General features: G+C 39.1%; 1 protein-coding gene across 1 annotated transcript in view; it reads right to left on the reverse strand.

The window, feature by feature from the left end:
* Window positions 1–26,700, reverse strand: part of DLG5 (discs large MAGUK scaffold protein 5) — a 114,755-nt gene that overhangs the window by 53,360 nt on the left and 34,695 nt on the right. Inside the window, exons 2-3 of the mRNA XM_062580322.1 lie at window positions 17,476–17,544; window positions 2,723–2,888 (exon numbers count right to left, since the gene is read on the reverse strand). Coding sequence (XP_062436306.1) covers window positions 2,723–2,888; window positions 17,476–17,544 — 235 coding nt within the window. The remainder of the gene's footprint in view (window positions 1–2,722; window positions 2,889–17,475; window positions 17,545–26,700) is intronic.

Here is a 26,700-nt window from a genome sequence, read left to right on the forward strand (position 1 = left end):
ACCCTAGTTCCAATAGGAACACCACAATTTAATGCTGGAGCGGGGGGGCAAAGGCTTCACAGAATACAGAGCAGTATTATTTTAATAAAGGAGAGATGTCAGTTACTGCTTTAGAAGCACTGCTGCAAATAACGTACAAAATGTAATATGCTAGGGTCAAAGGTCTGACTATTCTTCTGATGCTCATAAAACAGCTCTGAAAATCCTTTGTATTCCAGTGGAACTAGCCAGAGTATAGGTCAGGACTATACTGAGATTGACATTTAGATGTATTTGATTACACAAAAGCTAACACCAACAGCAGACCCATCTTTCCTTTGGGCAATGCCTTATCAACAGCGTGAAAATATTTTCATTGGTTACGTCAAGTCCACGAAAAATAAGAGTTACAGATCACACATACAGCAGTTTCTTCTCAAAGGCAGCTTGCAAGTCTTTTTGTATTTCAGTTCTCTAAGGAAAACATATTAAGTAGCAAGAACGGCAGTTTTAAACGCATAACGTGCACCTTGAGCACGTGAAACGATTTGGTCAGACCTTTGCTGAACCACTACCACAAGTGCACACATACCGTCACTGTCAAGTGACTCAGGCATCGCATGAGCAGTCCTACCGCTGTGCGGCAGAACGACACGTGTTCATCTGATTCAGCACATCACAAGCCACTTTACGGCTCTGCTTCCACTGCGCAGCAGTTAGTCAGTGTTTGCTTTAGAAAGCAGCTCTCAGTTTTGCAACTGGCTCTCTTCACAGCTAGCGCAGCCCAGCCTACAAACGTGCTGGGAACTGCAGCTGTTTTGGAGCACCTCATCATGACGTGTCCAGATTTGTCTCTACGCCACCTGCCCAGGGTACAGGCGTCATTATAAGGTGGCATATGCAGATAAGAAAGCAACAGCCCTTACGGGGCTGTAAAAATCACCAGGGTCTTTCAGATTTCCCTGTTCAGAGTAACAGTTTGCAGTGTCTGAGCTTTGACTCCTAGGAAGCTCAAGATTAGTTTTACATGAGGAAAAACTGCAAGAAGTAATGTAAAAAATATTACCAAGTTTTTGCAAACCACAGGTGTGCACATAGATGGGAGTAGTAGTTTCTTCAGTAAAGGAAAGTAACTTCAACTAATGATCTCCATTCCTTTTCCCACTCTTCAAATATTTAATTGTTTGGAAAGCAGCATTCTCCATCCAACAAATTTTATAAGCGCTGTCCAAACACAATGTTTACTCCAGTGAGTTCTTCTCAAAGGTGTTTTCCACCAGAATATACACACCCTACCTTTGCAACGGAAAACTGATTTGGCAATCCAAGAGAAAACTGGGGCAGTCTAGACAACAGCCCATCACAAATTCATTAATAATACCCTGGATTATAAAGAAAACTATTTTAAACTATAAAATCCTTAATTCCTAAGCTTTGATTTCCAACAAGAAGTCCCTCTGTGTAAGAAGTAACTGAAAACTATGTATAAGATATCGACGTTTGACATCCTTTTCCTCTCCTGTCCCACAACACTGAGAGCTGTAGAGAGTGCACAAAGCCCCTAACACTCAAAATAATCCTCACAACTCTCAGAAAAAAAGTAAGATGGTTAACTAAGGAGCGTATGAGTAAGACGCAGATTCTCTCAATTCTAGTTCATCGGTTCAAACCTTGACTTCATCTTGTAAGGACAAGAAGTTCAATTAATCACCCAATTACATACAGACAGAGCCTATGAAGTAACAGATAAAAAAGAGCAACAAACAGGAACCATAACAGTTCAAAGCAGCTAAGCATTATGGCAATGCCCCCCAGGAAATCTGTGCTTTGCTCTTATTTCAGACTCACTGACAACAAGATAGTTTCAGAGTTCAAAAAAAATCTCTTACATGTGTTATTGGCAGATAAAACGCACTCACTCAGTATGCCAAAAATTATGTTTTCCAATATAACCAAACCTTCAGTTCTCAAAAATAAACTGATTCCTATCCAAAAAATTTCTTATCAGCAGGTAACTCATACTCTCCCTTAATACTATGTTCCTTGTAAGTGATCATCCCTCAAATCGGAATGGACTGTGTAAGGCTGTTGGACATTAATTGACTTTGAACAGTACTATTTTAATTCGTCAGAGCCCATTACCTCTCAGTGGTTGAGGGCTCCTTTTTCCCCAATACGTTACTGATACACAGTTCCCTAATAAAAAAATACCAGAAAGTCAACTCCCTAAAAACCCTTTACTCCCCTTTGCAGGACTTTATACTCATCTTGGCTTTCAGCAGCACAGGGTATAGTTGGGATTCTTTTCTCTCCCGGTTTCTGTGCTCTGATCAAGTGTTCAGAGCTATCTTCCTTTCGTCTCACTTGCTTTCTAAACAGAAAATGCTTCAGCCACTGTCTTCCTTTCCCTCTCTTAACATAATAAAGACCTCAGCAACTTATTTTGCTGCTTCTCTCAAGACAGAAATAGCTCTCTCAGCCCCACAAGGTCCATTTGATAAAATATCCCCAATATAAGAAAATTTATTTTTCATCCAAGTCCTCCTTCCTCCAAGGAATAGGCAATTCAACAGGCACCTCCAAAACCTGGAGAAGGTCACCTACACACACATCACCAGGATGCACTTCAGGAGCAACATAAATACACTGCAATCATCATGCAATTACGGGCAAGTGGGAATCAAGACACTTGCAAACATTACTGAAGACTGAATTCAAATATGTTTCCTTTATCTATTTTTACCTGCAGTCATCAAAAGTCGATCCAGGAGATGAAAGTGCAAGTCGCTTGCGCAGCTCATCTCTCTCACGAGTTACCTGGCGGAGCTGAAACAATATCGTCTCCAGCTTCTCACTCATTTGTCTTGTGTCTATTACAGGTGGTGGTGATGATGCTTTACCAGTCGTACCTGACAAAGAGAAATAATTGGCTGTCAAATAACTCCTCACAAGAACAACACAACTTTGCTAAAGAAGTCAAGACTAATGCTAAAAACATTCTATATTTTTGGTTGCAGAATCCTATTGAAAAACAAGCAAGCCACGGAAGAGTTCATCAATGAGCTAACAAAAAATAAACTCCAATTCAGACAGCTGCTGCACTTCAAGAAAGGCTGTATCTGCCTTTCAAGTTCAGTTTGTACGAGTAGGACCCTTCCTTGCTTGCCTCCTTACAATTTACCATCAAGTAGAGAGTTGACAAATGATGCAAAGTAAGGACCATGACGGTGACAAAGGCGGTGTGGGTCCAAGTTACATACCTACTGAGAAGCATGTTCCTTTCTTAAAGGAGAAGCAAATTTCACCTGCAGCAGCTTACACCAGTGACAGTAGAGAAACTCCTACAGGACAGGGGGCCCTTTTCCTGTTCCTCTACCTACCAGCACAGACATTATTTTGCAATATGCTACTGTGCTACTGCTTTTTTTTCCATGAATCTAGTTAACATTCAAAAATCAAAAATAAAAACAAAAAATGCGTCAGCTGTCAGGAAAAATCCATGCTCAAGTATCACAGAAAAATAAAACTCACAAGCTAAATTTTACTTACTATCTTTGAATTTCAAGGAAAAAAGAGAACACTGGACATAGCAATTCTACGTGTCATGACTTATCAGTCCAGTAGTTAAACATTTGACTTACCAACAATTCATAGGAAGTTTTTTGTTTGTTTGTTTGTTTTTACATTTTTGGCTAAAATGAATACAATCAAATCACTGCAACTGGACTAAAGAGCAAATTTCCTCTAAGGGACAGCCCTACGTTAAAGAGTTTCATGGGATTTTGTAATTCTCAGTGTTTTTTTGTTTTTAACATCAGAGATAAACCATTACACATACTCTCTTCTCAGATAGCTATATAGATACTAAGAGGTCATCTTCTACCTGAGAGAGGACAGTCTAGAGTATTATGTTTCACAACATGTTGACAATTATTTCAGCTGTAATTTTAGTTCTGCCAGTGGAATATCAGGTCCTAACCCTAGATGACAGAGCAAGAGATAAAGGTCACAGATGTGTAAGTAAAAGGTTTGATCTATACGGGATTTTACAACTTTCTACCCAGGAGAGAAATTGTAGAAATATTTTTTTCTAATTACAGCATTTAAGTAAGTCATAGAAATGAGAACTTTTTTTTTAATGGGAGATGTAAGATAATGTTCTCTCATCATTGACTTTTGAAAGACAAGGAATTTCAAAAAAAAGAAAAAGTTATGAGATCAAGTGCTAACGAATTGCAAGGATTGGCTTTTTATCTCCAAACCCAGATCAGAAAAATATGAAGTGCTTCCAGTACACAAAACCTCCAACTTTTAAGTAAAATTACCGATGCTTAGACGTTTCCACACCAAAATAACTTCTGGGTCAGGGCTAACATTTATATAGCATCTAGTATAATAGGATTCCTGTTTGTACTGCCTTCAGCTGTTACCGTAATTCTGTAATAAGGATTTCTGTGCACAGACAGTTCTTTTGATCTAACTATTGCAAAATAATGCATGTAAATGCTATAATTACAAGCTGAAATAATTAAGAACTACAGAAACAGCCTGCATTCTGTAGAGACATAAACTTGCATCCCTCAAAAGAATTCTCAGTGGTTGTTGAAGCACTTCATGTAAGTGCTTCAACAAATATTTTTATGTAATAGTATTTTCAGCAGGGTATCAGACCATAAAAAAATTCATACCTGATAAGAATGGTAAAAACACAGATCAATACAATCCTGATATCTCTCCTCTTATCCTTTCAAAAAGTCTGAAATGTTTATCTTTACTCAATTTAACCACAGCCTTACATTTTCAGTAACAGCACAAAACGTCTCATAATGTTAGGTGAGATTTGTGAATGCTCCAAAAAGACTTCAGAAAACCCCTAGCTCATCAGAAAAATTCAATACTCTTCATTTCCCTTAAAGGGGCTTTTCTAGCTGACTGCTGAAAGCCTTTCATTTCACCTGACATCCTGACGCAGTACAAGGAAAGCGACCTGTGCTTCCAGCCCTGTATTTTTTTTCCATTTGACTGCGTATTTTACACAACAGTACTTCCTTTCTGCACTTTCGCCAGTCAAACTGGTCTTAACATGTACAAGCCTCAAGGCTGACGTTCCATTATCCAAATTATGCCACCTTCCAGTAACTTACCTGCTTTCTCAGGCAACCTGGATTTGTCAAAATGCATTTGCTGCATGTTCTGCCAACTACAGCTCGTTCGCCTACTCCTGTAGACCTTCATTCGGGTCGTAGGGGTTTTCGTTCATTTAAAAAAATAAAAAAATAAGAAAACCCCACAGATAGCTCCACATTGGCTCTAAGACTGCAGCAGTACATAAAGCACCTTTCTGGCCTACCTCCAGCTAAGCTACACTCCAACACTGCAACAGCCTTAGAGCAGGGATGCATTGTGTAGGCAAAACAGACTTTACTGACAACATAGTACACGCATTAAGTTCTGAGAACAGGCGCTAACTTTTGAACAAAAAGAAAAAAACACAAGACTTTGCGGGATTCCCTTCACACTTTCTATAAAAGAAAAGCATTAAAAAGGGAAGTTGGGACAATCGTATCTTCCATAATTATAGTTCAAATGCTTGACTTTGCAAAAGTCACAGAGAACCACTATTAGAGTACATATTGAATAAAATTCTTGATGATCACTCTACTCATCAATGACTGAAGAGATAACTGCTGGCACAGACAAACCATCGTTCAGTTAGCTTCATGTCATCTGAAGGAGGAGAGTACATTTCAAAGCAAAAAGGCGTATTTTAATAAAGGCAGGGCTCAGAAACATGTTAAGCTGGTCAGGACATACCATACTACTGAATCAGCACAATGTTGAAGTGGAAAAATGGGTACAAAGGCATGAACAGGTACTTTTCAGAAATACGATTAACTTAACTCAAATTCTGATAACCGCATCCCTCTATCAGAAATGCACTTACCACACATGAATGGCAGAGTCAACAAACTCTAAAGGTAACCTTTCATACACTAACAAAAAGTCTGGAGTTTTACCATTTTTTTTATTTTTTTTTTTTAAGTCATCCTATAAATTTGTGTCATTTCTTACTTGCAAACAAAAGGCTATTCAGGGTACAATCAGTCTTTCACTACTTTCATTCTTTTAAAAAAGTAGTCATTGGGGACGTTTAGAACATTATTTCTTTCTGGTCTTGTAAATGATGACAGACAGACAATTAAGATTACTCTTGCCAGACAAATTAACACAGAAGACATACTGCAAATTGTTACCAGTAAGTTCCCCACAACGTCGGGAGGAGAGGACAAGTAAAAAGTGGCAAGAAAAAGCAGGTTAAAATATTTAATTTCTTTCTGCAATTGATGACAAGAGGAACAGGATTATACATCAGAAGTTATCATACAGACTTATTTGTTCAGATATATCTTTTGACGAAGTCTTGAAATAGTGGAGACCTCAAGATGGAACTGAGAATTACCACGTAGGCAAAATAAAACATTAACACAACACACAACAGTAAAGAGAGGAAAGAAAACTGAAAGGGACAATACTGAACTGCAGAGTTTTTCACGTGACAGCAAACATAACAGGTTACGAAAGGAGTGAGGAGCAGCCAACATGCAAGGCCAAAAGCAGGTGTAGTGCTTCAGTATTTGTTTTTATGCAGAATGTAACAAACCAAACCAACCAGCACACAGACCAAACTTTAATATTAAGCTTAAGACTTCACAAAGAACTGAACAACGGTTCTGGAAAGATCAACGTGAAGCAGAAACTACAATCTAATACTCAAAAATAGCAATGAGGGAGGAAAAAATAACAAATGCGTTAGGTGACAAAGTCCTAGTAGAACTCTTCTGAGCTAATACCCAGTAGAGGACAAATCTGTCCTTGTGACCATGAAGGATACAGCTAGAGCTTCTCGGTTTGACTGGTCAGGAGCTCCCTGGTGGGAAAGATCAAACATGACATTTGTTGGATCAACAACCTGCCCAGCGAAAGCACAACCCAGACAAAGCATCCAGTCTGAATGCAAGCGGGACAACTGCGAGGGCTGACCACTGCACGGCCACAGAGAGGTAAGCCGCCGTGAGCCCCTGTTCCCCACCAAATCCTCCTGCACGGGAGCGCCACACACCCTCCCGCTGCACTGCTTCACGGACCGGCAGGAGAAGAGTCGACACCTCAAGGATCTGCGGAACCCATAGACCAAAAAGGGGCTCAGGGGTAGCGAAAGGCAGCACACTCGCAACCTGCTGTCAGGAGCACAGGACATGGGCATTCACACACCACAGCCCATTCAAATCAATATTGACTGTATCTTCAGAAATTTCACCTGTGAGCTGCCAGACATTAAGATATTATAGCACATGAAATGCCAGCAAGTGGTCAGGTACTGATCAGCGGTTCTGAAGTCCAACATATGCCAAACCCCTAAGACGCCAAGAAATAATTCAAGTTGATCCACTACAGGAAACAAAACAGAACATCTCAAGAACAAGCAAAAAACCCACCTCAAAAGCAAACAAAACCAATCCCAATCCTCTCCCTCAGGTCTGTATCAGGTTTGTTTGGTGATTTTTTTTTTTTTTTTTTTAAACACAGGGCATCACACTGAATAATCTTTGTGCGCCTCTGAAGTGACCAAGGTTGAAAAATCAGTGTGCATGAGTACATATCGACATGTAGCTCCCCCTGCCACTGCCGGGAAATGCATGTCACGAAAGAGAGGTTAGTGGGAACGCAATACAGCTATTCAAAATACTTATTCAAGAGAAGATAGTTATTAACAAACATAATGAAAATCAGGCAAAGAAACTACGGCTCAATCCTAGAACCATCTCCGTGATTCATGAACTGGACCGATTAAAGTAGTAGGAGACTGCAATTATTCTGCATCATTTCATCTATGTCATTTCAGACAACAAAGGAGTGTTTATCTTTTACCGAGAGAACATCGAAAACCACACCTGCAGCTGAACACTTCCTATGAATAGTGAAAAAAAATTACTTTGTTACACACAGCTGCGGAAAGTGTGAGGCAATAAAGTGAAATCACAGCGATACAGAAGGACAGTTGTCAAAAAGGCGGACATGAATCTCAAACAGCGAGGGAGAAAGACTGGATATAGTTGTCGAGGCATCATCTGACTGGGGCAGCGGTGATGTTTGCTTTGGAGCAAGAATAAAGAGCCCCAGATTAAGTAGCCTGAACTGCAATTAGTGAAAAGCCGTACCTTTCTGTACACAGCTTGTCGGGCTGATAAGCTAACAAAGCGTTAAGCAGGGAATCACTGTTGGTTAAAGTCCAAGTTGGACAAGCTTAGTGGAGACAGATATACAACTACCTGAGGGCTGCAAGGAAAAGTCATAAAGTTAGAATGCCAGTAACAGTTTTTGTTACAGACTGGAATGTAAATTCCCCTAAGAAAAGCTAGTACAGCAATATAGAGAGTGAAGAGAAAGAAAAGGCACTTATGACTAAAATAATGATACCACCTGCAAGAATTAAAAGAGCTGGAGCAGTAACTGTGTTAGAAGTCAAAGGATAACAAAACCAGGAGTATATGATGTGGAATAAAGGGGATGTAAGACTGATAGCTGTAATCCCCAAAATGCTAAGAGATCTGGATATGGAAAAAAGGAAATCATGCATATAAAAGAAAGATGGAAAACCTGTACATAAAAAAAAGATTATACTTCAAAAGAACATATTAAACAAGAGAATTATGTGAGCAAAAAATTAAGTAAGAAAATTTTCAGAATGGAAAATATGCAACACCCTTGTGTTAAAAACATTCTTTTTACTCCTATACCTCACAAAAAAACAGTGTAGACTATCCTCAGTCACACCTGGACTCCCCCATATGATTTGCTAGTTTCTTTTAAATACAAGTGCAGAAGGTCCACTAAGGCAAAGAGCCAAAGAGGCAGATGAAACCAGCACTGCAAACTTAAAACTATGCTATATTTGCATAACCCCAGAGAAGAAAATTCAGGAAATACTTCTCCTTAATACACCTACAATTTTTCCTGTCTCTATTATAAAAATAATCTGCTCCTGGACATAAGGAGGAACGTGCCAGTTTGGCCTGTTGGCATTGGACCTGACTGCGGGCTCCCTTACACTGACGGGTAACCTCCAATACATGAATTCAAGGGAAGAATAGCTCTGTCATTCAGGCTCATTTTAGTGCCTGGTGGCATTAATCTTCAAAACTATAAGCCGGACAGAGCACACTACACAAACCAATATATTACAAAACTGAAACATAAAGCAAAAAGCAACATTTCTTTATTCTTTGTTCTTTCCCTCTCCATTATCACTGCTGGGTCAAGTGGGAGATCAGCCAGCAACTGTCACGTATAGTTGGGTTACTGGTTTCTATCCAACTCCTCAGTGACAGCGTTGTTCCGTGCTTGGCACGCCAGGCACTGAATCTCCATAAATAATTATTCTGATGTCAGAGACACTGGATTGTAGCTCCATTCAGAGATTCTGCCGGGTACAGGGAGCAGGCAGACGAAGGAAGCCTTTATTTACACACAAAAATCTCCGATCAGTAAAGAGCAAAGAGAAAGGAAATACGGCGAGAGCATGACAATTTAATGAGGATTTGTTCCTTTTGGGGGGAAGAAGGTGGGGCTGAGGCACAATAGTGGGATGCAGGGATTATTGCAGCTTACATCACATCTCTCTGGGGAATTAACAATAAACTTTTGCCTCCAGTATTGTCAAAACAACCCATTTCGTGCGCAACAGCATGGACTTTATCAATACATGAAAAAGAAAAGAAGAAAACAAAAGGGAAGAAACAAAGTGTCACGTACACAGATTTCCAATGGTAAGGAAGATACACCAGAAAAATCTCTAAGGAACAATGACCCATCATGCTGTTCTTTTATTTACATGCGCGCAGACACAAAAGAAAGAGTCCTGTACAACTGCACAGCGAGATACGCCTATGAACAGTCAGCTCCTACTCCAAGTCTGCCACCCTGCCGCTACATCGGTGGGAAAAGTAGCTTTGCCTCAATGGTTTCTTCTAGGCCATGCATGTGAGGCTGGAAATTCATTCTTGCTACATCCCTCATGGTCTTCAAGCCCAGCAAGCCAGAGAAAGAAAATGAAAAGTGGCTTGGGTGACAACACAGAAATCATGATAGACTGGTCCTGAACTCTCACATGAGTCACATCAACCACTTTATACAACTTACTTAAGTCCTTGCTCTGCTCCTCTATTAGGACTATGACAATTACTGAAGGCTAAAAAATTTCAGTGTGAGTAGGTATTACTAACATGAAAATGAAGGAGACTTCATAAACTGACTTCAAATCCCAGCAATTTCTGTGCTTTTCTGTTTCTGGGTACTGAAATGGGTGTGAAACACAGACAACAGCTGTGGTCTGTAAAAGAAAATATCGTTAAGTTGGTGGGCATCCGATGCTGGGGAGCGAGTCAACATCCTTTTGCAAGATTCCTTCTGTAAGTGGCATTTCCCTATTGGACAAAAATGCATGTTTCATGTTTACAGCAATAACTAAACACAGGCTATTACGATAACAGAGAAGCTGACTGAGACAAATTTGAAAAAAAATTACTAGAGACTCTTGTTTTAAGTTAACCCAAAAGTTACTGGTAGGTCAGTAGTTCTGCTATTCTCTCTGTAGCTAAACTAGGAAAAAAATACGGTAAAAACACATGGATTTTCTACACAGTCTGTGGAATCATTCTCTGTATTTACAACTGAATCTTAACCTGATCTTTTTATGTCTGCATGCCTTCTCCTTGGGCCTAACTAGAAATAACTTTGTGGAAATGTTTAATTTTTTCTGCCTAAAGGACAGAATGGGCGCATAAGCATTCTGAAGAATTTGTTCAGCAGCAGGACAAGGATAGAAAATGATCCTGAATGTGTTATGTGTACCACTGGGTTCTTTTTTAACATCTAAAAAACAAAGCAAGTCAATACAGCTTACCGGTAGCAAAGGCATCTGAGATCCTTTGCCTCCGCTGCTTCCATGCAATTACAGAATTTACATTTTTGGTCTTATAATCTAATGTACTGATCAAATTGGGATCAGCTTACCTCATCCTCTGCCTCCATGCTGCCTTTTACCCAAAATGGTGCATCTGAAGTCTTTGCCTGTATCAGCTAATACAGAAAGATAGCTGTAATCCAGCTCCATCCCAGTACAGTCAGGGGACTGTGCTGTCAGTACACACAGGGTTAGTCTGGCTGGACATGGTCTGGAAGAAGTGACAAAGACTTTTGTCCAACTCTGACCCTGACGTGAAGCTTACATTCCTGCACAGATCCAAGGTGGCAAGCCTTGAATCTATTCGGTAAGGAATCTCTGCACCATGCTTCATTTCACATTATTAAGTCTGGCCCTAAAGAAACCGTACATGAGGCTGCTAACAACTGCGTAAGCCTCAGAACCGGCTGTCAGACTAGTTGTCCAAAGAAATCAGCTTTAGTACTAATGATGTTCTTGTCAAAGCTTTTCTCCAGGAATAATACTGATACATAAATTATTAAAAAGTAAATGTACTCAGGAATGCAGACATTGTTATAACTCTTAAAATGATGGCTTCGTGTTTTTAAAAGGGGAAGGAAGAAAAAAAAAAAAAAAGATGAAATACTTGGGAGCAATTATTTGTGTTTGTTCCTGACTCTCAAACTAGATCTTGGTTAGAGGTGCTCATATAAAAGAAATGAGACATTGGTGACCTAAAATCTTCCTCCTCTACAGTCCTTGACTCATTTGTACTGCTCTAATCTCCCCAAACCTCAAGTCCTCCTGCTCAGCATTCCCAGCTCTCCAGTCCTCTTACCTCTACTCCAGTCCATCCCATCCCAACCTGCTCTACCTCACTCACACTACAGAAACTGTACCACCACTCATCCTAAACAAACCTTACTTCCCAGTGCGTACCACGTTTTCCTGCTCAAGTCTCCAAATTCTTGCTCCAAGGACCCAAACTTCTACCTTAAGCTCCCTTCCACTCAGACCTATAAATCACATAGGCTCCAAACCTCTGTACTCAGACTTACCTCAGACTTCTCAGTTTACCATAGACCTAAAGATCACTCAGCCCAAAGCTTTCTTGCTCCTTGCAGCTCCCATTTTTCACATCCCAAACTCCCCAAGCTGGAAGCCTTACATTATCTGTTCCCCTCTCCTCCTTTTTCTGCCTGTTAATTCCTCTGCAACTTCACATATACCTCTCACGTACCTCCCAGTGGCTAATCCCCGCCCTTGCTATCACTGCTTGTTCTCCTCTCCCAGCTCTTACACTGGCACAGGTTTCAGTACTCTGGGTTGCATTTACCAAAAATCTACTGGAATAGATCTCTGAGGGTTGCAAAGTAAGTTATCAGTGAAGAGACTGTGGAGACCTCTGCAGAGGTGTGTATTTGTGCCTTTGCTATAAATAAGGCATTTTTTTCCTCCTTCACAATTAGTTCTGCATCTAGATATGGACAGATGAGGTAGCTGTCATCTTCCTGCAGAAACTGCTGCTTCTCTGATGACCGTCATGACCACAGGCTTGTCCTCCCCTGAAGGGTGCAATCGCCTGCCTGACTGCTCAGAGCCTGGAGATGCAGGCACAGTGCATGCAGCAGGATAAACAGAGAGGAGCCCAAGGCACCAGCTGGAACAGGAGAGAACAACTGTGAGGCTCTGGAAGTGCCACATTACACTGTGCACTGAATGCCTGCCTCACACCATGAAAATCTCTTCACATTGAACCTTTCCTTTGCTACCAGAACTTGAGACATACCTAGCCTTCTTTCTGACTAAATCAAATGACAATAGCCAACTGCTAAACACCGTATTAAAAAGATGAACTCCATTATACCAGAAAAGAAAGATTTTCAAAAATGGAGCATCTGCTACAGATAGAATTAAGTCAAGGGAATCAACTATAGGCATGCAATATATTTACCTATTTACAACACTGTATCGGGTAGTATTAAATCCATCAGCAAGGATTTCCTCCCAATTCATGAAAGACAGGAGAAAGGACTATGGCACCACAACAGACTGCAGATCTAACAGACTGGTATTCAAAAGATAATCAAAATGATTTTGCCTTTCCCCTTCACTACCAGACTTGCCTTTCCCACAGGGAATACAATCTGGTGATGAACTCTGCTCATTCATAAACGTATCAGGACAGACAATCATTAACATCAGTTCATTTATCCTTCATTACTAACATTTTGCTAGTATTTGTGATTTTAGGGGATCAGGATTCCAAGCTAGTCACTCTATAAAATTACCCACAAAGAGGGTACAGCCTTGCCACGGACAATTCCTAGAAGGTATTCACACCATTTCCAGCACCGTGACCTATGAGAGAACAGATAGCGCAGTTTTACAGAGCAAGCTGTCCTAGCAGCATCCTACCTACCACAACCACCCAACCAACCACACACGTACACACAACGAAGTGGACATGCACTAGCGTTTTAGGTTATACATTGGATGTCAATGCCAACAGATATTTCAGGAGCTGGTAGTATACTAAAAAGCCAGCTATGCCTGTGCTGGCAATGCTACTTCTAGTACTCAAGTATCAGAAGCTAGTTCAGTTTACTTCCTAAGCAGAATGCAGTGAACGTGACGGCCTGCTCATCATACGGACTTTTCCCTGACCACTCCACATCATCCCCAGAGTCATAACTGAGATCTAAGTCACAAGTCTTCGTAAAAATTGATTTTCTGCAAATGAAAATTTTATCCAAGTTCACTGCAACAACCTTCAACAAGATCTCTCTTGCTGAGGCTGGAAACTGTCACTCTCTCTCTCCAAACAGCCAGAAACTGAAATTGCCAGAACTGCCACTCTAGACCCGAACAAAGACCCGTCCAGCCAGTTACCCCATCTCTGAACTGCAGCCAGCGCAAACGCAACACGCAATGACTGCGCTCCCCACAACACTCCTCCACTGTCTAGTGACCGTCAGCTCAGTGATTCACCCAACCCAGGGAATTTTTTCTCTCCAAATTTGTCCAGTTGTTTTTCAAGCACATATCAAGTTTTAGCATCTGGAGCATGTTCTAACAGGAAGCTCCTTGTTTCAAATACACATTATATGAAAAAATACATCATGGTAGTTGTTTTCACTAGAAATGTAATGCATGCATTCTCCACTTTCCTCGCAACATTTACAAGCATCTATCGTATTCCCTCTAATTGCCACTTTCAGGCCAAAGAACCCCAGTCTGTCTAGCTGTTACCTATATAAAGGTTGCTCCACAAATGGCCATTCCGGCTACGACTCTCTTTGCCTGCTGCCATGATTTTTTTTTTTTTTTGAAATACGAGAGGCAGAACTGCAAACATACCACTGTATAAATCTACAGTGTGTCTGAATCTTAGGTATATTAGGTATATAACATGATATTCTCTCTCCTTTCCTAATCCCACCACGCATGTTTTTTTGACCAACACAGACCCAACATTTTCTTAGAACTGTCTTTTAAGATTTTCTTAGAACTATTTTAGTTCTTAGATTGAGGTCGTTTTCAGATAAATAGGCAGAATTATCATATACATCAATTTCACAAATGAAGACAGCAACCTGGACTGAGGTGATACAATCATCTCAATTTCACCAATATCCTGGCTCATTTGGAACTATTTCAAAACAAGATCATTTAATTAAGAATGTTGACAGCAGAAACCATCTTCAACAACAGCTAGTATGATTCAGGTTGGGAAGATGGAGCACAGGGACGTAATCTTCACTAACAATTTTATGAAACGTGCAGTCCATACAGTACAAATGAAAGGTTGCATTAGCTCTCCTACTTAGACAATGCTAAGATTCATGGTTCTTCTCCTGGGCTTAACTAATACCTCAGTATCTTTCTCATTTCCTCTGAAAAGTAAAAATCTGACTGACAATCTGAGCAAGGTGGATCACAAGTTAACGAAAGCAAAAGGATCACCTGAGCGCTTTGAACTCAGAGCAAAACAGATCCCTTTCTTCACCCACAAGGAAATGACGTAAGTAGAGAAATTATTCTTTTATACGCACGCGTGTGTACTTATAACTACAACAGTGTCAAACTGAACATAGGCCAAAGCTTATATTATCTCCAGACTACAAGCTATTTATTATTTTCCACCGGTGCATTAATTTCACAGGCAAGACTTACTGCTTTCACTGCACGTTACACTTGTGAAAGCATATGCCAGTGAACAGGAAGAGGGTTATGCAAAATTCCTGAAATGCTATAGCAATTTCATATTAGTTGGAATTTCATTCAAAGAAGTCATACGAAGCCTTCAGGGAGTAGGCATGCAAACAGTTTCAAGTAGGATGGCTTGTCACTCAACAAATCAGTACTAAAATAATTTGGCTAGAGCTTTCGAGTGACTTGCAAACCCATCTAGCAGTCTGTGCTATATTAAGCAAAACAATATTTGCTATTGATATCAGATCATATTAAAAACAGTCACTTCTTGTAGAACAAGATGCAAGTAGGATTCGAGGATGTTCACAAATGAAGTCTAAAACCAGAATATGGAACATACATGTCAGCTTCAAATGAATACAGTATCCCTGGATGTTAATGCACCAAACATTGAACGACTAATGCACTTCAATCATTTCAAGAAAGATTCAAGAAAACTATGAAGAATACTAGATTACAAATTCTGCTTAATAGTCATTCACTTAATTTTTAGGTTATAAACAGCTTTGATTGCCGCACAACCCAAAGACACAGAACACTTTCAAGGATAATGCTTTAGATAAAATGCACAGATCATGTATGTAGTATAAAATTTGAAATACTGAAGTGTGAAACAAAAAATATGGTTTGGAAAAAAAGCAGTTCCATGTTATATATGAAAATAATGATATCTAAGCAGCATCATGCCAAATTCTAAACAAACTTTCAGACACACTGCCATATTTTTAAACAAACGAGCAAAACACATACTCTAAATGTAGGGTCTAAAGCAAACTCAGCTCCCAGTTCTCCCTTGAAACACGCTAAGGGGAAATACTTCCATCACTGACATTACTACCTCATTCTTATGAAACACCCTGCAAATGAGTCCAGTCACACTGGAAAAAGGAAAACTCCTAGAAAGCCCTGATAAAAGCAAGTACAGCACAGCAAAATAGCTAGTGCAACAGCACATTATTCATTAAACATCGCTGAAGTACAATCCTACAGAAAATTAGTAAAACAGAAAATGGAGCCCTGTATTTGCCGGTTGCAAGTGTGTGCTGCTAAAGTAAAGTTCCCGAAGGAAACTTATCTTCGCGATGTCAAACGCTAGCTGGTGATCTACCTACCTTTGCTTTCAAAACCGTAAGAAGATTAGCTACAAAGTATGTCAATTTACAACCCTATAAAAACTGCAAAAACAAGTTAAATATACTTGTCCTTTCTTAAAATCAAGGATAAGGGACTTAGAAAGGACCACTTACATCACTCACTCTTTACATTTCAGGCCTGCTTCATTTAAGAATTCTTTCACAACCTTACTGTGTACCACTTTAAAAGAACTGTTCTTTGAAAGGATCCCTTTTTGAGTCTGGTTGTCCCAGAAGCTTCTTCCCATCTCCAGCCCCAATTTATTAGTAGCAAACCAAACCATATCCTTCTTCCAGGTAGTGGCATACAAATGTAATCTTGATAAAAATCAAACTAACATGTCACAGCTTCCCGTTCTTTCAGCAAATAGTTTAGTCAAGCCTGAAATCCTGTTCCTGCATGCTGGAGTTAAAAGTTCAACTCAGTTACTGCAACACATCCTTAAACAGCAACTGACTTGCCTCACGCTGTCAGGGTACTCTGCAGATGCCTGGAACAACATCAGGTCTTTAAATATGCAAGAGCCTACATTTCCTATCTAAAACTAAGCACTTCTATATAGCTTTCACCACAGAAGAATTTATATAAATAAAGAGCAGAAAAACTGACAGCAAATACAGCACTTCCAAGATCATATGGCTGCTGGCTTTTTTTGTCAACACAGCTTTCTCCTCCTCCTTTATTTTTATTTATTTAAATATTTTACCTTTCTCAGTGGCTTTAAAAAACTGAGAAAGTAAGGCAACTCATTGCATCTAAAAAAAAAAAAAATCCACGTCAAGTCACTTTTGAAGCCTGCAACCACTTCTGAGAGTTTAAAAGTCTGTATGACCTCAGCTAATAATATTTTTAATTTCTTACTATGCTTTTAAATCTGACTACAGTTTACAAATGCATAAACATATAGACATATATGTACATATATAGGCAGTAATATGCATTTTATGTAGGCAACAAGCCTAACAAGCTATGAAAATGTTCAACCTTATACTACAGAAGGCAGCTATACTTTTTCCTCATGAAAACACACAATTACTTCTTATAGTTCAACTCTAGTGATATTATGACCTGAATCTGTTTACTCTTCCTGAAGATAATTTTAAAAACATTTTCTCACCTTCCAAAACACACTCATCAAGTTTGTAGATTAATATTTTACTCACCAATGCTACTTAGAGAACTGCTGCTTTCAGAATCAGAAGGCATTATGGACAGCACACTGTAAGTAGATCCTGAAATTAGAAAAACAAAGACAAATTACGCTAACTATTCCTCCTCCTGATACAATAGAAGCCAAACACACTGAATTAAGATAAAAAGGATCACTAATGTATAAAAAAAACTAATAGGAAAAGAATAATTTGTAAACACACACAGTACTAGGTGCTCAGTAAGAAGTTATTTCAGATGAAATGATAAAAAAAATGAATGCAACGAAATGTAGAACTAGTACAGTGGTTATTTCAGATAAACTGAAAATACAAGGTTTCTTCTCTAAATTACAAAAATTGATTAAAAGTGATGTGACTGACAACAGTCAGAATCTAATCTTGTCTTTCTAAACTACCAACTTCTACTTCATCGTGTTATTCATTTACACCCTTATCGTCAAGCTTCTTTCATACTTAGGAAATTTCACTGATAGGTGAACTCTGCTTGCATCCATTTGCAATTTTCAGCATCCAGCCCTAGAAGTGAGGACCTACAAAATTATCTGCTGGTATTGATGATACTGATAGCAGATTTTTTCACATACAGATATATCAACAGACAAGCTTCTTTTACTATAGTTAATTCAGAAGTATGCTAGGTTTTACTTACTAGAAGAACTAGAAAAACAGGTCCTATTTCAAAACCTTACAATCTAAGCAGCTCTACCATCCCTCATAAACAAGATTAACATCCCACAGAAAAAACAGGGAGGGATTATGTGGAAAAGTGATTTGAAATCTAGTAGACTTTCTGCACAAAGCAGGATATGAAACCTGTCTTCACAACAGCCAAACTCAAAGGCAGTTTCAATATTTTTAAGAGTTATCATTCCTATAGTCTTTCTTTTTATGTTTCAGTGTCTGCTTCTTCCTTTCTCTTTAAAATTAAAAAATGAAAAAATGAAGCTGAAAAGGAACAGGAGATTTGACAAGCAGACCTACATTCAAATGAATTAGAGAGAAGAGTCTAGAAAGTAAGAACATCCTAGTTTTTCCTCATGTCTTCCACTTCCTATTAGGAAAATACACAATACTTATAACTGTTATGGTCTTAGACAAAGAAAAGATGAAAAAGTTACTAACACAAGCATTAAAAGTGAATTGAATTAAAAAAGAATGAAAAGAAAAGATCACCAACATCCTACAACACACACACTTATGGACAAATCTTCAGACACTAAACTGATATCCATACGCATCCATATGGAGGCCAGCATGGCATCCATAACCTCAGTTATGGTCAGTTCCATCTATCTATCTTGACACGCATACACACTATCAAATTCAATAAAGTAAAAAAGCATTAGCTCAGTTGGTGAGAGCGTGGTGCTGCTAAGGCCAAGGTCGTGGGTTCAGTCCCCGTACGGGCCATGCTGAGGGTTGGACTAGATAGTCTCCAGAGGTCCCTTCCAACCTTACCATTCTATGATTCTATGTGATGTCTAGGTGAAATCAAAGTTTAAAAAGTACTTTAATGGAAGGAGAACTCCTTCTCAGCAAACCCTCTAATTTTACTGGCAAACATCACCGAAAATAAGTACCAAAACCAAACTGGGTCATGAAGCAGCCTGCTTCCCCTGACAAATACTCATGAAAAAAAATCAAAATATATTGGTTACCAATAAATCTACTTGATTGGATAGGATTTTTTTCCTAAATAACACAGGACAAGCATGCCACTTTGATACAGTGACTTAAAAAAAAACAAAAAAAAAAAATCAGCTTCCATTTTTGCTTCCTTTTCAAAAGTAAGTATTTAAGCTGTGTTCTTATTTCATTAGTGGTCATTAAACGAAAGGTGATTTCAGCAGTAATCAAAATCAATCTCCTTGCATATTGTAAAGCCATATCTGACTTGCAAAAATTCTAGTAGTCTGGACAGGAAAGATTATAATAATAGTACAACCTGAAAAAAAGAGAGACTAATAATTGAAGTAAGACACTTTATGACAGACAGGCTGTACCAAGATTGTATCAAGAAGCAGTCAGACTCAAACAAAATAAAACCTTGTGCCAATAAGTAAAAGTTCATTATACTTTGCAAAAGAAGATCCAAAAAGAGATCCAATTGCTACAAGCTTAATTAAAAAAATCATGAAAAAAAAAAAACAAATTTTATAGGTTTGAATTCAGAAAGAAGTAATTTACTGTTCTGTAATTGGACAGGATGACTCCAGATATCTAGATAAATACCCAAGATGCTCTTTAAATTAAGGTGGAACAAACTGGTAGAATGTGGCTCTTGCTTCTATTTCTTTCAGTCTTCCTGAGCTACCATTATTAAAATCACATATTTGCTGTATCTCTATTTCTCACCTCAAAGGTTTTTTTGTCTGTCTGTCTGTTTCTTAAGGACAAACTGATCGAATCGGAAAGCTCAGGTCAGTTGGCTATGCATGTTCGTAAAAATATCCACAGCAAAATAAAAGCACACACAGACTTTTTTTCCCGACACTTCAGTCTAATCAAAAGTTAGATTTAATAATCAGCATGAAATTTTTAACAGCTGCTTAAGATGCATTAAGTTGCATGAAATCCATCATCTCAAGCTTAAAAAAATGATCCCTTTAGGTTTAGACTTAGATGCGTAATACTACTTTAAAATAATTGCTACTATAAATCTGCATATAACGAACTACTGCAGAGCATGTTAAGTAATACAACTCTTGTCCAAGCTCTTAGTATAGGAAGGCAACTATAGCCTCAATGAGCACTCACACTAAGCTAAAAAGGTTTAGCAACCCACCTCATAACAGGAGAGGCCCCTTTCTTAAATAAGAATGAAATTCCAAAGCCAACAAAAAGATGCACAAAATAAGTGTAATAATTCACCAATTAAGTGTTTTACCGCTGTGTACATGTAGAATTAGAACCCACACGAAGCGAAAAAAAGGGCATAGAAGAAAATAGGCAAAGGTTGAAGCAAGGTGATGTGCTGTAGCCATCCTGTTGGCTCTATTTTATGATTGAAAGCAGAGCTTTTATTCCCACACCATTTGGTTGAACAAGAAGTTTGCTACAATAGCATTTTATTTTCTCCTCGCTTAGACCACTCTCTGTCAGTATTCTTCCATGTGCATACACTCAAGTGATGCTGAATTGACATGTACAGTTGAACAGAAATGATATGAGTAACACTCGTGTATTTTTTTTTCAATTCACAGGAAATTAGTCCATTCTCTGAAACATGTGCCATCACTATCAGTGGCAGTATTAGTTAAGTGTCAAAAAAATCAGAGGATCCTACATAGCTTTCACAATATTAATCTTTACCCACTAAATCAAAATATATCCATGACCTGAATTCAGACAAAAGTAGCATCTTAATTAATGAATTAATAAAACTAGCAGGGCTTGAAAATAAATCTTCTAAGGCAGCACTTCCCCACCCTATGGGTTGCCTCCTCATATAGCAAAGGAAAAACCATAAAATCATTCCAGAAGAAGCTTAGACACGAGGAAAAAGATGAGAGAAAAAACACATAGGCTATTTTTTGTAACCAAAGGCACTAGAAAACCCTATTACTCATGAACCACATAATCATGGTATTTTAAGAAGTTGGTTGCAGAACTGTTCTCTTGCTCCTCTCTCCCCTGAGCAGATAATTTTCATTTTATTTCAAACACTTAAAACTGTCTGGATGGCCATTCATCTTGTTAAATTAAAAAAAAAAAAAATCACCACAACATATATCAAGAGGCCACAACTATTTTCAAGTTCATGTTGAAAGCCTTTCACAGCTGGGGGGTTCGTGTGCCTTTCATTATGCTTTTCCAAATATTTGTCTTTCCCTCCCCTCACCCCCCAACTATTCACTGGCATGCCCAAGTCGCCCACTACAAAACTTGTTACATTTCATTTCAACTCACTGACTCATAATAATTACTGACATATTCTGCAAGTTCCAAATTACATGAAATAACAGGATTCTGATAAACACAGTGGCTTCTATTCAGACTTGAAGTACAAAAAAGAAAAGTAGTGACCTGCCTTTTACAGACACACATCTGCACAGAGAGCAGAAGAGCACAAACGTGCTCTCTTCCGCGCAGCAGACCTGCTTTGGGGGCTCTTTCCTTTTGGCTCATCCCGATCTGAGCTGCAAATCATTTCCTGCCTGTGTCGGACAGCTTTGGCAGAGCAGAGGGATTTAGAAGCTGCTCCTGTATATACTTGAGATTCTTAAGAAAACCCATTTCCTTCTATTTTTGACAGTTAGAAAGCAAGCCAGATTTCCTTATGTTATTACTGTCTTTATTAGTCTGACAATAGAAAGGCCACAAGCTTTCAGATTCAGGAAGAGAACTGGTTGTATAACTTCAAATTTTACTTTCACGTCACCCCTGGAGACGACAGAGGAACTGGCTGCTCGTTTTCCTCCAGCTTCCAGGCACTGTCCACGGGGACACACCGATGCACGCCGCCCCCACCAGGGAAGGTGACCACGGTGGTGGCCCACCCTAAGGAGACACCAGCCGCCAGGTCACGCTAGCTCCTCGCTGGCGATGCCAAGCCGTGGACATCGCCACCGGGCGACGCAGCCCCGGCACGGACAGCTGGTGCCTCTGTACCCACGCGGGGCATCGGCCCAGCAAGCAGAAAGCACAAAGGCAAGAGCAGACTGAGGAGATTCAATTAAAAATCCCCAAATTAAAACAAAACACCATTTTCTGCCTTTCTAACCTTTATATTGTGAAACAGCCCATAACAGTGTGCATCACCTGTATTTCAGAGGGAGACTAAAAAGGCAAATCAGCTAATTTCAAAATAAAACCTCTAAAATAAGAACATACTTGGTAACTTCTGTAAGAAAGCAGAGCACAGAAACAAGTAAAACTTCTCCTAGGACTAAACGCTAAATTGTTCAATGATTCTTTTCTTTTCTATTTTTTTTTTTCGGGGGGGGGGGGGGAGGGAGGGTGGAGGCGGGGCAAAATACTGTGTTCAAGTTTAGTTACGCGAAGAGGAGCTTCATGTCAGGATTACTATCCCTGCTTGGAAACCTGTCATCCTCCTCCACACAAACATACATATGCACATACGCTCTGCTCATGGCTCTGAAGAACACTGCAACTGGGTGGACTGTAGTCCCATTATACAGACTGGCAAAAAAAGATACAGAGGACTTGAATTATTTCCCAAAAATCATTCCACATGTGCTTTATCTTATATTTTATTTTTTCCAAAATGCACTTTACTCTCAAATATTTACAAAACTATAAATACACTACAACTGAAAGATCTTGAAAGTCTAAAGGCTACTTTATCTCTCAAATTGGCTATACTAAGTAAATAATTGTGTAAGATTAAGTATAATTATTTCCTCAGACATATATCTTAAGCACAGGACCAGAGAGGCAGGTATACTGAACCCGTTTCAGTAAGGGTCTAATTTAAGGAACATTAGGGATCTCATCCCACAAGATGGGGAGCACTCTGTACAGCTCTTCAGCATGTCACTCACCTTTAAGGGCATTAGCAGTATCGCTGACTCCTAAATTAAGTACGTTTCATAACCAGAACACTTAACTCTCTGTAGGAGAGAGGCTGGAAGGAGCGCTTGGGCCACACCACTTCCTTCCATTCCACCTCTGCTTGCAAGGGTGACACTGAACGCTCTCCCCGTGCTCCCCTGCTGCGCATTTCTGCTCTTAATTAAACTCTGCTTTTCCTCCCACCTCCTCTCCCTGCTCTGCAACTGCTGGCTGATCCCCCTTCTCACCAGCGAATGGTTTCTCTGACGGAGGTCCAGCACACCAGAAGCGAGGGCAGCATGACAAGCGTCTGTTTATCCACATCGCAGCGCACCAAGCTAAACTGTCTTTGGCAGGACTCTCACTTTTTGTGGGGGAGCTAAAAACTTTGATTAAAATTGGAAGTGACCCAGATTACAATGTTCCCACTGCTTTTCACGTTACAACACACACAACTGCCCAAGGAGCTAGGGGCACGTGGATCTGCCAGGCTCCGTCTCTGAGGCTGCTCTCCTCCCGGGAGCCCGCGCCGCCAGGTTTGTCAGAAACCATGAAGTGCAGCAGCATCTTGCAAGCTGTGTGACACTCGGACAGAAGTCCTGACCTCGTACAGTGCTTTCAGTAGGAAAGGCCAGCTTTATCTCAGGTCTCTCTCTGTCACTGTTAACGCTGAGGAACTCCAGCCACAAAGGGTACAAACTTAGCAGTAAAGGTAAAACTGCAGCAGAGGCCTTATCAGTGGCAGTCGGCCGTCTCTTCTCCCACGTGCTTTTAAACATGGCTTTATTGCATATTTTGCATACCTAAAGATCCCGAATGCTGTGCCTTCAAGTATAAAAGTTTTTATTTTTAGCACATTGTGAAGAGTGAAAGGAACATTAAATTGCTTTTTAAAGAATCCAGCAGCTAAAATATTACAATATGCATTTCCCAAATGCCTCAGTCTTTAACCTTGTCTCTACAAAAGTGTTATAAAGTTTATTTTCCTTTTACAATGGAAAAAATATTTTACAATACATGTAAGAAGTATTTTAATACAAATATTAAATGCACAGTTTTGGAGAAGATGGATGATTTAGAGCTTAAAGTCTATTGCACCATATAGGATTAAGGATAAACTCTCCTTGATGATGATACCTGACCCACGAGCAAAGACCTTCTCACTTTTTTCTGAAACTTTTACTGAAAGTCAATATTGGTGACAGAGTAACATGTCAAACTGATTTCATTTAACACGACAACTCCTGTATAACTTTAAAATCAGAAAAGTTAGGTAATCTACGCAAAATCAAAGACTTCAGTAAAGAAACCCAGAGTTCAGATGCTTAAGCTCCTAGCTGTCAGGCATATAATCAAGTACTTTTCATCTTCAAGAGTTTAAAAAAAAAAAAAGCTAGATATGGGTATCTGGAAGATTTGTGTTTTCTTAGCTATTTTCTGTGTTTAAAACACTTAATAGCAGACTGAATTCTTAAATGTGTAATCCTAAATGTACCCAGTGCCTGTAGCCACAACTACACTTACAGATTTTTTCTTCTTTAACCAGCAAGTAACATAGTGAGTTACACTGAAAAAAATTTACAGCAGAGCTTTAAGAGAAATCTAAGCCAACGGAATCTGTCCTTGGGCATCTTACTACAATCTCCATTAGGAAAGGAGGAGTTACTGACTTCAGGTAAAAGAAAGGACAGAATAGCAGTGAGAAAGAGGAGAAGACAGAGACAAGAAAAAAGACACTTCATTTTTATTTAACCTGATCAGTGCCATGAGGATACACTTGCTGCTTTGTACACATACTTTATCAGCATTATTTGTTTACCACACTCTTATTAGGACACATTACTTCATTTCCATGCAAAGATACACACAAAAGATAAAAAGTTTACAAATCTGAATTGGCAAAGTTTCTGATTCATAATATACACATGATGACAGTGCTTAGCTGATGGCAGACAAGCAATTTTGCCATAGACATGATGCTATGATTACAGTTTACAAAAGCCGTATTTAAGACTCAAACTACCATGAGGTTTTATTAGCAGGATACTATCTTACCTACTCCTATTACCAGCTGTTAATTGCAAGCACAATGATTAAAAAAAAATACAAAAGGAAAACCTCACACACACATTACGACTGCTTAAAAAGCAAACAAAACCTTCAAGTACATCTGATCAGCCAAAAATAACGTGATTTTTGCCATCTCTCTCTCTTCCATTTATTTCTTCCAAATTTGCAGAATTATTTATTTCACCTCCAGCGCTCTGTGACACTACATCAGACATGATTAAATATACCCACTGGAGCAGTAGGACGAAAGATACAATTACTGCTGTTACTACTTATTCAAAAAATCCGGCAACAGCTCAGGCTCTGAACCAGGAACAACTGTTTTTACCTTTGTCTTCTCGCTTTTTGACTGGGATGGCTTTTAACTCTGCTTTATTCGGAGCATCTTGCCTCGACAAGCCGCTCATCTCCAAAACTCCATTTCATCCAAGAACAACACACAGCAAGGGTCTACAGCCCTCTCTTACGGCCCTACATTTCCATTAGACAGTTTCAACAATTATTGTAATGCTAACAACAACACATCTAGCTACTGTGAAAATATCAGCATGCAAATTTATATTACGCTGAGATTCTGGCAAGGAAACAACCAGGTTGTAAGCTGCATCTGCTGTCTTCATTGGTAACTTTCTCACACGGGAAGTACACGTGTTCATAGGCCCATTAGCAAAGGAAAAAATATCCTCTGGCTCCCAAATCCTGATTCTTTAACCTCAGCATTTAGTAAAAGAAGGAGAAAGTTATATTTAAAGATAGGTCTCAGTAAACCTGCAAGTGCAGACAGGTGAAGTAACTGTAATGTATTCCCGCTCACATGGATTATACGGGTTGCCCTTGTTTACTGTCAAATCAGCAGTGCTGTCTTCTGTTCTACAAACCTGATGTGATAAAAGGGGTGAGACTACCTTTATTAGAGTTAAAAAAAAAAAAAAAAAAAAAATCAATAGAGGTATAAAAATCAATTATTTTTAATACTGCTCTTTTTAACAATGCCAGTTAACCTGTTCTAGGAAAATGTATCTCCAGTCCATTGGTCCAGTCTTTTTTTTTTCTTACTGTTAATTGATTTTTTTCCTAGTGTGTTCAGATGTTCTCTACTTAATATGAAGTACTACTTCTAGAGGGGAAAAACGCTACCTTTAAGGTAGCTTTACCTCTCAAGCTACCTCTATACTTGGTGCATGTCCACAGGAGACTGGGTAGACTTAATTCTCCTAGTATGCCCTAAGATTTGCTCTCAACCTTCCAAATACAAATGATTTTGCATTGCTTTTGCCTAAGTCCCAGATACTGTGTACCAGCTAGAAAAATATATCCACTTCTAAAAAAAACAACACACTCTAGGAGGCTTAGCAGAGGTCTTACACTACACAAATCATTAAGAACTATTAAATTTGTTTGCTAAATTATGCAAGATAAACGAAAGACAAAAAGAAAAAAAAGGCATTCTACTCTAACAAGTAATGTCACTTTCAAATGCTCATGTTTCTCTTAATGTTACCTTTACAATCTAGGTTACTCTAAGTTTTATGTAATGGGATATCTGTGTGTCTGTGCCTATGTGTATTAACGAAGAGATGAAATGTAGATTTTTCATTAAGCTTCCAAGATAACTAAAACACAAAAGATGAC

The sequence above is a fragment of the Rhea pennata genome, chromosome 7, assembly GCF_028389875.1.
Source record: "Rhea pennata isolate bPtePen1 chromosome 7, bPtePen1.pri, whole genome shotgun sequence".
In the NCBI taxonomy this organism is placed as follows: domain Eukaryota; kingdom Metazoa; phylum Chordata; class Aves; order Rheiformes; family Rheidae; genus Rhea; species Rhea pennata.